A 13,114-nucleotide genomic window follows, 5' to 3' on the forward strand; every position below is an offset into this window, starting at 1 on the left:
AGAGGGTTAAGGGCCTTGCTCAAGGGTCCAACAGTGGCTACCTGGCAGTGGTGGGGCTTGAACCTTCGACCTTTCGATTACTAGTCCAGTTCCCAAACCACTAGGCTACAATAAATAAACATTAAATAACATATAAATAACATTACAGAACTATCTATCATGCTTTATGTATAATATAGACCAGAATATGATTGAAATACTTGAGTGTGCAGCAGTGCTGTAGCAGGGCGGGTCGTTCCGGTTATTTAGAAGTGTTGCGCGTTCACGCAGATGCGCGCTCTGGCAGGTGCGCGCGCCAACTCGTGCGCGCTTCCGTCTCTCCAGCACCCTAAGCGGCAGGACTTGAGCTCTCAGAAAGTGATGACTTCGCTTAACCGAGGTAAATAACTCCTGATTTTTATTCAGTTATTGTTTTTAACACGTTTTTAGTCAATGTTCGGTGAGAATAAAGCGAGTATGTGAGGGTATACTTATAACGGCGCTTAAACTCGGTGTTTATTCGACACTTCTGATTAGCGTTTAAACTCCTGTCAGAACGTAACGGTTAGATGTGACGGTTATAACGGCTAAACTAAACCACTTCAACCTTTTATTTTATACCACAACCATATTAAAACACTTCTTAGTAATATTAAGCATAGAAAAGCACGAGTTTGTATTTTAAATGGCTTCATTTTCCAGTTTTCACTTACAGTATATGTGTGCTTAGGTTGTTCAAACTGTGTTGTTCTGTCAGGGTCTCGGTGGGTCCGTGACCACTAGGAAACACTCAAGGCAGCAACACACTCTGGACAGGGCGACACTTCACCACAGGGCAGCAAACATTCACTTATTTACTAATGTAACTGATCACATACTTACACACACACACACACACACACACACACACAAACACACCTAAGGAGAATTTGAGCAGCCAGTCCACCTTCTGCATGTTTTAGGAAGGTCAGGGAAACCAGAATAGGGGAAAGTTACATACAGGGATTAAAGATTGAAACCAGAGCTCATGTTGCTGCAGCACCCAGTGAAATATAAAGACAAATCATCACATACACTTGTTCAGGTCGAGCATGTGGTTTTTATGGGTTTCCAGTGATTTCTGCAGCTGTTCTTTTCTATGACTGAATGGTTGGGACACAGTTCTGAGTCAGACTTTAATAAAATGTATTTTTTTGATGAATTTATTGCAAGGCCCTCTAATTTCTTATTAGTAATTAAGATGAATTGTAGCTAAAGACGTAAACAGGGCTAGTCTTACTGCACACATTAAAAAGTACATGGAACAGTGGTCTCATGACAAGGTTGGAAAGAAAACCCAGTCAGTCTCTTTATGCCAAGCTGAGATTTGTCTCAGTCAAATCAGTAACAATAATCATTTAAAAGGGATTGCTTTTTTGACCTTCCTTCTCACTGTGGGTGAAGGCAAATGATATTTGCAGCTATAACAACCTCCACATTTTCATAAGATGTGTGGGAATTTGTGCCCATTTAGTAAAAAGACACTAATGTTTGGATAAAAAGGCCGACATTCCACTTTGTTCTAAAGGTGTTCAGTGGGGTTGAGGTCAATAATTAGAAGATTTTTCATAATTGTGGCCATTTGTGCTTGCCATTTAATTTATTTATCACGCATTTCACGTTTACCTCATGTACTACAGCATCTAGAAAATATACCTTTAAATCTGCCTTATAGGTGCTCGGATAGCCCAGCAGTCTAATACACTTTCCCACCTTTATGGGGAGTTCAAATCTCAGTTGTTCTATCAGCCTGGCCAGTTGCTTAGTTAAAATAATTGGATGAATGGAAGGTTGGACGTGGTTTCTTCTCATTTCTGCTGCCAATCATGCTGTCTGTTTGAGACACTGGCATGAATATTCACCTGCCTCACTGTGAAAGGTTTCAAAACAAGCGATTTTGGGACATTTTCGAATGCGTTGCAGACGTCGTTTTTAAAATCTAAGATTAATCTTACAAAGCACTGTTTTTTGTTTTTAATCTGTATGTTACTTACTGTCCCAATTGGAATCGGCTTTGTACTAAGTGGCAGTGAAGTTTATATTGTTAATGTGGGCAAGATGCAAATGTGTTAAACATGTAAATGATTAACTTTTTTGTGATGGCAGCAAGTCATTTAGGGAGTAATAAGCAAAACCTTCTTCCTCTTTCACAAGCACGACTATTTATGACCGTATTTAAGACCATATTCATCTTACACTGTGCTATACTGTGGTAAAATAGTGTTAAACCCAGTAGGCTAAAACTATACACATCATACAAATGATTAATTATTGTCTTCTTACTTTGCAAAAGATGCATTATTACTGCTGAAGAACTTAAAAAATTCGGGGCCAAGACCCGCCAGTAGGTTAACATATTTAACTATACCTAATACATATAAGTCCATAAAATAATAATTATTATTAATATTCGGACAGCTTTTTTTAATACAATGTTCCTCCGTATGTGTAAAAAAAAAATAGAAGCAAGCCAAAACAGTTAATGCTGGTCTATTGCTTTTTTCTTGTAACCATGTCCCTGGACTATATGTTGGCAGCATTAGCTCCACACAGCTGTAAGGTCCAGGTTTTAGTCCCTGCTTTAAACTGTCTGTGTGGAGATTGGAGTTTAGTATGTTCTCCATATTGGCATTGGTTTACTTCTTCCTTCCATAATGCCACAAGGACTAATGTAAATATCCTCTAGGTGTAAATGTGTGTAAAATAAATACATAAGTGATGTGCTGTAATGATATGAGGCCAGGTTGTAACCAGTGTTACAAAAAATCTAATGAATGATCTAATGAATGTATTGACCTGCCAGCAGTTACAAGCAGTTGCTGCTAATATGAATATATGGGCATCCTGATGTCTTGCAAAACTAAGTGATGATCATTCCATTTCATTGAAATTTACATGAATCGGAAGAAAAGCCACAACTGCTAACGGTGCCCTGCAAACTTTGTGCAAGCTAAGAAAACATGTCATGTATTCTGTCTTTATTATAGTTTGTCCCAGCAGAAAAAAACGGATGTACAGTATAGATAGCATGTATGTATAGGTGGCAGCGGCTATTAGCACTTTGTTACAACTGTATCCCAAAATGCTCTTTCGTTTACAGGCTGTTAGCCGGTATCTTCAAGTTGAAGTACACTTAAAGTAGTGTTGAAAAACTATTAGATTTAAGACCAGACTTTATGACACATCTGTTTCTCGGATGTGAAAACACTGTCTATGAAATATATATTTTATTCTATTGATTTTTATTAAAAAGACACTCCTTTATAAAAACGACTGCAATAAAATACCATTTATGTGCTTAAGAAAATAAATAATAGAATAGGATGCCTTTATTTGTCATATATACATATACATGTATACAGTACATGAAATTCTTTCTTCGCATATCCCAGCTTATTTGGAAGCTGGGGTCAGAGCGAAGGGTTAGCCATTGTACGCCGCCCCTGGAGCAGAGAGAGCAGGCCCAACAGTGGCTGCATGGCAGAGCTGGGATTTAAACCTTTCAGTTAACAGCCCAAAGCCCTACCCACTAGGCTACCACTGTTCCTATACATAAGACAAAATAAGACAAAGAGTCTGGAAGAGTCAGAGTTTTAGTAGCACGTCTTTGGACTAGTGGGAAGAAACCGGCACACTTGGAGGAAACCCACACGGACACCGGGAGAACATACAAACTTCATACAGAAAGGGCGGAGAACTAAACCCAGGCCCTTCTTGCAGTGAGGCAACAATTCATTGTGCGTCATTGTGCAGCCTCAACAAAAACATTCATTCACATTTACTCATAACTGGAAAAAACTTAATACTGGCCTTTAAAAAAAGATTTTCCTGCTAGTGTTGTGTACAGACTGCAGCTGATTCATGTATTTGGCTCATTGTTTTTGCTGAAATAAAGAGCCACTATTCACTATTTTACATTTCTTGATCATCTATTTCATCTTATTTTGGTTTAACTCATGTTTACACTGTTGTTGGTGCTCATTCACCAGGTGATGCTTTTAGCGTTTATTTACTCCGCCTCTCAAACTTGTTTTGTTATTTAGCATAAGCGTCGAAACTTCCTCATGTAGCCTGTTCAGATAATCATCTGGTTTGCATACTGCTCCTACAAATTCAACAACAGTTCAACAACAAAAGCCCCTTCTTTTAGATCTACACATGAGCATTAATATATTTGCATGTACAATATCTACAATATCTGCCTATGATCCTTCTCCCTCAAAGCAAGTAAGGTGAATAGGCTATAATTTGCTCTCCACCATGTTTCTGTGGTTGAGGAATACAAAGGGCATGGCAGATTCTTCCCTACACGATGAGGTTCTCTGTAAGAATTCACCAGGCTTTCTGTTCCTGTGTCAAAGGAAGCATGTGCTAACCTGCGGCCCTCCTCATGTCAACAAACCGGGGAGATATTATTATTATAAATTGGGATTACTCTTGGTGTCTTGGCCAGGGTCTTTTCAAGCCTTGTGATTAGGACCCACAGCTACCCAACCAGGGTAAAGTAATAGGATTCCGGCATAAAGAGAACTGAAATGGTTGTGCAGCCATTGGGACAACCTTCATAATCATAACACATCGTAATATCATAACCCTGAACATGTTTGTTAACTTGTTTGTTAATGTCATTACTCACTAGCTTACCTGAGTTTCTGGTGCAAATGCTGCATCCGGGCGATACAGATCTTTTAAAGATGTTTTGCGATAAAATTAATGGGATTTCCCTTTTTGATCTAAAGGAACACATGAAGATTCCCCCCTCCTTTTTAATATATGTAATATCCGTTGCAATATTTGTTAATACATTTTGTTAATACCTGCGAAACTTTCGCACAAACTGACAAATCCTGCCTTTGTTTTTGGTTGATTCAAAGTTGTACACGATTTCAATTCAGTTGCAGACAAAGGTTAAAAATTATGAAGTGCGTCACATCTAGTAAACTTACAGGTCGTACAGAATTCCTTGTTGCTCAGAATACGATTTTTTAGTCAGAAAGTTGTTGTTTCCCAGCTTTAGGACCACTCAAATGCAATATAACACTGCATCGTAAATAAAATGTAGATAAAAAAACAAAAATCACTGCTTGCGCAATTAGTATTGTTATATTCAAAAATATACAGTTTAGCTAAAAGTATTTGGACACCTGACCATGAGCTTGTTGGATGTCCCATTTCAAAAGCGAATAGTATTAAAATAGACTGACCTGTATCAAGTCTGGTCAGCTATACCAACAGTCACTCTTCTTTGAAGTATGTCTTTGGGAATATGTGCCCATTCAATCAAAAGAGTATTTGTATGGCTGGGCATTGATGTTGGTCAAGAAAACCTGTTCATTTCAAAGCTGTTCAGTGTTCAGAGGTCAGCTCTCTGTGCAGGACACTGGATTTTCTTTAAACCAAGCTTTTCTTCATGTCTTGATAATAATAAAAACTATTGTATTTTATCTCTTTGAATGTTATGAGTACTTTAAAAACATGTGTGTTTTTGGAACTCCTCTTTCCGGAAGTGCCATGTTGGTTTTTGCTGGTTTGTTCAGCACTGGATAGATGGAACAAAACTTTTGAGAATATCAAATGTCCGGAATGAAAACGGAAAGACTGTCATCACATTCAGTGTTCAGGAATGTGGAATGGCATCTGATCTTTTCCACTAACCTTGTCCTCTGTTGAGTTTGGATGTTTTCCAGGCACATTTTATATGAGTAGAATATTTCAAGCATTGATGTGAATTACGGATAGTCGGGCCAATCAACAAAATCGATTAGATAAACTAAAATAGATTAGAAAACTGGTTGGCAATGAATGATATTATCACAAATATAAAACCACAATATGATAACGTGTTGGTCACGCCAGTAAAATATAAGTGAAAGAGAAGTTGGATGATTTTGATGAAGCGTGCGTCATGTTCATCACAGGGCAGACACACACAGGCACATTCACACTCACAGAATGCATAAAGTATATTAAATTATTTACATCATGCATGCTATTAATCTTATTTGTCAATATAAAACCACAACCATTTAATACTACTGTTGATGTCAGGAATAGCATTTAAGATACTGACTGCACCTCTTTTATTTACGTAGTCTATCAGGTAACTGTATCTGCCAGCTACAGACATTCTTTGTTAAACACATACACTATATACGAAGAACTATATATATATGGTCAGAGCATATATGTTCACCTAACTGTATTGTATTACTGTCTCACTTAATGGGTTAGAATAGTTGCTATAAGCTTAATATTAAAGCATATAAATTTAGGGGTCATATGTGGTACAAAGTCCCAAAAATGCTTAGCAACATGATGTTTGTGGCCCACTGCTAATGACTCAAATTGTGACATTAGGAACCCACACAGATGAGATTAGATACTACACTTAAAGATTCACAAAAATGAAAGTTGTACATCAAAGTATGTCGACACCCACAGCTGTCGCAAACACATGCATAAAACAACTTACGTACTTTCAACTTTGTGGCAACAGTTTGGGGACGGCCCTGTCCTGTTCTACCCATAAAGAGGTTTGATCAGTTTGCTGTGAGAGGACTCTAGTGGCCTGCACAAAGCGCTGATCAAAAATATACACACTTCATTCACATAATATGCTGCAAAGCCACTTTTGCTTTGGCTGTGCCATTGTTACGTATGTGGTTTAAAACTCTTGATAGGTCACTGATTTAATTTCTCTTCAGGTACGCGTTCCAATTAACTTTCTATTCTTTAAATAGAGAAGAATTTGCCACAAAACTACAATGAATACAATAAATATTAAAATATGTTAAAAATATAGCAATATTGAATTGCTAGTTTCTCTAATCTCTAATCTGTAATAAAAATGTATATATAATAATAATTGTGTTCACTACGCACAAAATATTTAGTGTTTACATGCACTATTACTGTAGAAATGGATCATTCATTTTTTGTGACTACATTTGGTGAACATGTTGTGCTTGAATGGCTGACAAACCACAAACTGCACACATGTTTGCAGACACACGCAGGTGTCTGACCTCCATAAGTCTGAGAGCTGAAGATAAACCCATTTGCATAACCATGGGTAATTTTCTGTACTTTCCTATTTTTATAATTTTTTTTAACAGTCTAGATCCGACCCTTCTTCGCCCCCTCTTCATCCTAGTCTGTGGACATGGAGGCGCGAGGAAAGTACGACTTTAACGGCACAGCAGAAGACGAGATCAGCTTTCGCAAAGGCGACATCCTGAAGGTACAAACTGCAGAATCAAGATCAAACTTTTAGCGCCACGTACAGATTTATTACTCGCCGTTCATCAATTCAGTTTAATCAGTTGTGTTTTTCCAGATCCAGCCATGAGCAGTCTTAGATCCAGCAAATATATGAATATTTTAATATTAATGTGTAGTCAGTTTCATTTACCAGTGAACTCATGTATAGAAAAAAAATAAAGAATGCCATTTTTTGGTTATATCTTTAGTTAAAATGCTTTTACTTTAAATGTCTTAATTGTCACATCTAGAAATACAGAAATAGAGTGCAACTGAAACATGATCCTATTTATAGTTTAGTAGAAATATAGTAGGTTTACTCCACATCAAACAACGACAAACATCAACAAGCAAAAGTGGGTGAAATTGATGCCCTGGAAAATCAGACATCAAACTCAGACACCTGCACACATTTATGTTTCAAAACGAGCGGAAAGCTTTTTAAAAAACTGCCAAAAAATGTTCGTCTCCTTGCTTCTCTTGCTACTAGAGGAAACTGATAAACGTCACTGTTAGCAATAGGAATTCAATAAATCGCTCGGTTGGTGCAGCAGTCTATCAGTGGCACGTAGAGATAGCAAAATCTCCGCAGAAATTTGACACCCTCAGTGCACATGCACCAGTTTAGCGTGGCATAAGCTTACCAGAATACCCGGAATTCCACTCATTTGCTCATTTAATTATTCTACTATTTAATAAAGACTAAAGTCTACAAATGGACTTCATTAAGTATACTCACCTGGTACCTACAGTGGCATTTGAAAATATTTAACCCACCTTAAAAACGATAATGATTTATAACTGAATTTTGCTTTAAATGAAATTTTTATGACTTAAAGATGAACATGAACATGAATCATATAGTATATAGCTGGATATCTCATACATATTGTCATAATACAGATTATTAAACCCCTATTTAATAGCAACAATTACTGACTGTAGCATATGCTTGTCTGTGCACTGCAAAACTGTTCTTCTATACAGATCCTGGGATCTCAAGATGAGTGGCTTAAAGCAGAAATGCATGGGCATGAGGGATTCGTGCCGAAAAACTACGTGGACATGCAAATACCCAGGTGAGTGTGAGTTCTAACTGTAAATGATGAAGTGTGTGAGACATTTAAAAGATCTGTAAACGTCGTCTTTGACAGACGTTAATGGGATGTATGGGTTTAGCTTATGAAAGGTTTTTGGGGGTAGTGTTTTGATTATTATATGACACGTTAGAGGAACGTTCACGTGGTACTGGGGTCAGTTTTCTACCTCCTTAAACGAATGTTTAAAAGATCATTCAAGACCCACTTCTCCATCGTGCCACTCCTTACTCAGTTTAACGTAGTGAAAAACTTTTTTGCATATTTAAAAAATAATCACAGGTTTCTTTCCTGTTAAGAACATGTCTAAGTTAAGTTGTATTTAAACAGGGATGTTTACATTTTTGCATTAGACTACATGCTTAATGTGGTTCTTCTTTGTGCATTGTGCATTATAAAGCATTATGTGATGATTTAAAAACAACTGATAATGAACAAATAACAGAATCGTATAAAGGGTTAAACTGGCCCAGTATTAGATGATTCAACCCTTTTAAATCATTAAACAACGAGTGGATCTCCCCCACTTGGGTGAGGTTGGGGTTATATTATTGTTATGATGTACTGTGTTTTATTTCACAAGTTGTTTACTGTGTTGGTGTTGTTACAGCTGGTTTCAGGAGTGTGCCGGTCGAGGCTCCGCTGAGGAAATCCTCATGTCTCGGGAGGTCGGCGCCTTCCTTATCCGTGGCAGTCAGAGCACGCCAGGAGATTTCTCCATCTCTGTCAGGTCAGACAATCCCCTCGACCAAATCTATTCAGCGGAGCTTACCATCGAGTCACAGACACATGGTTTGACACTGTGGGTCAGACACCACACTAAAACCGCACTAAACTACCAGTCCAGTCCACCTTCTGTGTGTTTTAAGAGGGAAGAGGAAACCTGAGTTTATTTAGGGCAGCTAATCCACCTTCTGTATGGTGGGGGGGTTTGGGCGTGCTGAAGTACCTAGAGACTATACCAGGTACAGCGGGCCAGTCCATCCTTAAGCCAGTCCAGTCAATAAACACTTGAATATCCTCTCACTTACTCACATACACCTGAAATCAGCCAATCCACCATGTCCAAATGCACAGTAATCGAAGCTGAGGGTCGAACCCTGGACCTATTTTCCTGGTAGCCCTATGAAATTAGGAAATTTGTTTGTTTTTTATTAGAAATTATTTTTAAATAATTTGATAATAATCATTTTAATAATAATAGAAAAAAATAACTGATTTTATAGGACCCTGTATATTGAGGCTGTGGTGTAAAATTGCATTTTTTAAGTCCTGCTGCTTGTTTGATTGGTGATGCAAGATGTGCAGGAAGTCTGTATGAATGTCCTGCAATCACCTTCTGAGCTGTTTGATTCAGGGTGTGTTATCTAAATGAGTAAGATGAAGATTGTTGCAGCCACTGAACACTGCTGTACATGCTTAATAAGTGATCTGCACTCTTCTGACTGTAATAACAACATCTACCAGCAGGGGGCAGATAGGCATCTCCTGCCACTATTAAATCATACAGATTTGATTATCGCCTGTGTTTTAAGACCCTAACACACTATTTACTGACATTTCCAGGCATGACACCGATGTGCAGCATTTCAAAGTGATGAAGGACAACAGGGGTCAATATTACCTGTGGTCAGAGAAATTTACCTCTCTCAACAAACTGGTGGATTACTACAAAACCTCATCCATCTCCAAGCAGAGGGAGATCTACCTGCGGGATGGCAGCAGAGATGAACCCAGAACTCCAGCACCTCATCCGGTAAACACCACCTGCAATCTCTGTAACATTTTAGTCTGCTTAACTGACTGGCTTCAGCAGGAACGGCGACTACAATGACATCTTCATTTACATCCATGGGAGAAAGCACATTTAGTAATAACATTTCCTGCTCTTGAGCAAAAATCATAGGAAGTCATTCTGTGATATTCTTAAATGGCACACGTAGGGCATACACCAAAAGAACGGCACTGGTCTAAATGCTTGCCCCTAAAGTGAGAGGGGCTGTTATACTTTCATAATGAACCCAGTATATCACATTTTTTATCATTATTAGCACTTTTTCAATTTATTCTATTACTAAACTTTGTGTCAACAAGCACTTAAACATCCTCTTCCTCCTAACTGTAGCCCCCACAGTGCCAATCTAAAGAATTCGGCCAGGGCGTAACAAACGCAGATGGAAAAACTAATACAGTACTGAGAATACGCATCGCTCCACCTGTGTAGAGAAGCTGATATGTCGTGATCTGTTTCAGGTGAAGAGAGGCAGCGTTCCTGAGGACAGACCCCAGCCGATGATCCCTGGAGCAGCTCCAGCCTCAGCAGGACACCGATCAACAGATACCCGTTACACTCAACAGGTACCTTGCACGCTATTACAGGTGGTGCTGTGGTGCTTCCATATTTAATTGTTGTTCACAGTCAAACAGTCGTTGAACTAACTAAGAAAACAGCGTCCGAGACAGACTGGTCCATAAAGACATGGTTTAATGAGTTTGGCGTAGAGGAACTGCAGTGGCTTGCACAAAGCCCTGACCTTAAACTCATTCAGCTCGTCCAGAATTTGGCCTGATCTCACAAATGCTCGTGCAAAGATTCCCACAGGCAAACTCCAAAATCTTGTGGAAAGCTACTGTGTGTAATTCTGTGGGATTAGCAGTTTGCATAAATAACTGCTAATGATGTAATAATTTAAATCACTTTGATCCAATTAATTAATGTCACTGTTTATTGATGTTATATTTAATAAATGTGGTAATCTTCAGGGTAAAAGAGGCAGTTTGGAGGAGAGATCTCACAATTTAGGCCCAGCAGGAAGGAACAGTCCCATCAGTAATGTTCCACCTCCCCGACGACCTTCTGACAACATACCTGCACCGGTAATTCACACACACACACATGCACACACACACACACTTATGATAACACACATGATCATAATATCTGATCTATCATAAAACTAAATTTATTCCAAATAAATAAAAAGATTCTGTAAATAATTCAAATAATTTAATAAATCACAATTATTGGCACCCCTGCTTTTTATTAGCCAGATATTCTTGTATTGCCACATTTTGTATGTCCTGTAGTTTTATTTTGACTTGTGTGTGTGTGTTTGCTACAGAGACCAGCTGTACAGGTGAGAGCGCTGTACGACTTCACAGCAGAGGAAGAGGACGAGCTGGGCTTTAGCGCTGACGACATCATTGAAGTCCTCGATCGCGCGGACTCTTCGTGGTGGAAGGGGCGACTGCGTGGAATCGTCGGACTCTTCCCTGCCAACTATACCACTCCGATCTAGTTTACCTAATCGAACGTACCCTCGAAAACTTTTTCTTCTGTGTCATGAAGGTGGAATCGCTTACAAAGTCGGACACAGTTTTGATATTACTGGTTATAAAGACACAGACAAAGTGAAATTTTCTGTTGCTTAAGTGTGTAGCCATTCTAATGACATACCAGGTAATCCTTGTTTCCATACTTTCAGATGGTGATTTTAACAAATGAGGTACGATTAGGCCCTGGTTAATAGAAGCACAAGTTTATTCCTTCCATTTATATATTATTGCCCTAATTTTACTGTAGTTTATATGGAATCATACACAAACAGACAGGTGAAATCTGAGGAATAAATGTAAATAAAAATGACGGAATTGGTAGAAAATCATAACAAGTGCACATGTCTTCCTTACTAAATTCCAAAGGCTTCATTAGCTGAATCCAAGAGACCAACAAGGATCTGAGTTTGACACTTTTGCCTGACATGTAGAATCACTGCAAATCATAAAAAACATCTGACTTATCACCTGATCAGTACATTTCTATCATGATTAAAATAATCTCGTTTAGCATGACGATGCCTCCCTATTGATAATTTGGACAAAGCTTTTTTGGCAGCTGGTGACTGTCCAACACCTTAACAAAAGTATTTTTGTTTCTTGTTTCTTTAAATTCTCACCCATCTGTATATACTATTATTGTATGATCACATATTAATGTGATATTTTACTTTATCCTATTAAAACTGACTCCACGACTAGAATTGTGTGTATTCAGAAACAATAAATGTCTTTATAGTCCATAAAATCGACCTTAGAGTGCCTCGGAGAAGAGAATTTAGATTTTTAAATGGTTAAAGCGTCTTTCATAGATTCCAATATTAATATATAGAGAGGGTTTCAGATGAGACATTTTTTTATTATTGCATTCAATGTACAAATTGTTACTACAGAATAATAATAAAGATTTGTTTATACATTTACTATGTACAACATGGTAAGGACATGGTAGTATGTGTTGTACTGGTGTTATATTGTGAGGAAGGCAGTGCTCCAACCAAAATATAACGCCAGCCGCATCCAGTGATCAGAAACCGTGAGTCCACTCATTAAAGGCAATAACTCCAGTCTCTAAATGTACACATTACCCATGTGCTAGTGGTAAATTTTCTTCACCTATTTACTAATAAGAGAAACAAGAGTTTTTCAAAAACCTCCACCCTGGGAATAGTTTTTGAAAAGCTTAGTTTCTGTCCCTGGCACATCAGATGTGTTTTCAATAATCTATCCATCCAATAAAAACTATTAAAGGATTTAAACACGCTCGACCACAGACCTGGTCATTTGTCATTCAAACAGTTCAATTTAAATAAAGCTATAACCACACGTTTAGTCTGTGTTTTAATTATCTTATTTTAATACTGTCAGTATTCTAAACATTTAGTGCTGTTCATAGTTATGTT

General features: G+C 38.0%; 1 protein-coding gene across 1 annotated transcript; it reads left to right on the plus strand.

Annotated features, from left to right (window-relative positions):
• The first annotated feature begins 289 nt into the window (after nucleotides 1–289).
• On the plus strand, nucleotides 290–12,415 carry grap2a (GRB2 related adaptor protein 2a). The gene is made up of 8 exons (XM_063018520.1): nucleotides 290–379; nucleotides 7,134–7,258; nucleotides 8,266–8,357; nucleotides 8,986–9,105; nucleotides 9,942–10,131; nucleotides 10,629–10,733; nucleotides 11,139–11,252; nucleotides 11,498–12,415. The coding sequence occupies exons 2-8, from the start codon at nucleotides 7,181–7,183 to the stop codon at nucleotides 11,672–11,674; spliced, it is 876 nt and encodes a 291-aa protein (XP_062874590.1). The 5' UTR covers nucleotides 290–379; nucleotides 7,134–7,180; the 3' UTR covers nucleotides 11,675–12,415.
• Nucleotides 12,416–13,114: the final 699 nt, after the last annotated feature.

This window comes from Trichomycterus rosablanca, chromosome 22 (assembly GCF_030014385.1).
Source record: "Trichomycterus rosablanca isolate fTriRos1 chromosome 22, fTriRos1.hap1, whole genome shotgun sequence".
Lineage (NCBI taxonomy): Eukaryota > Metazoa > Chordata > Actinopteri > Siluriformes > Trichomycteridae > Trichomycterus > Trichomycterus rosablanca.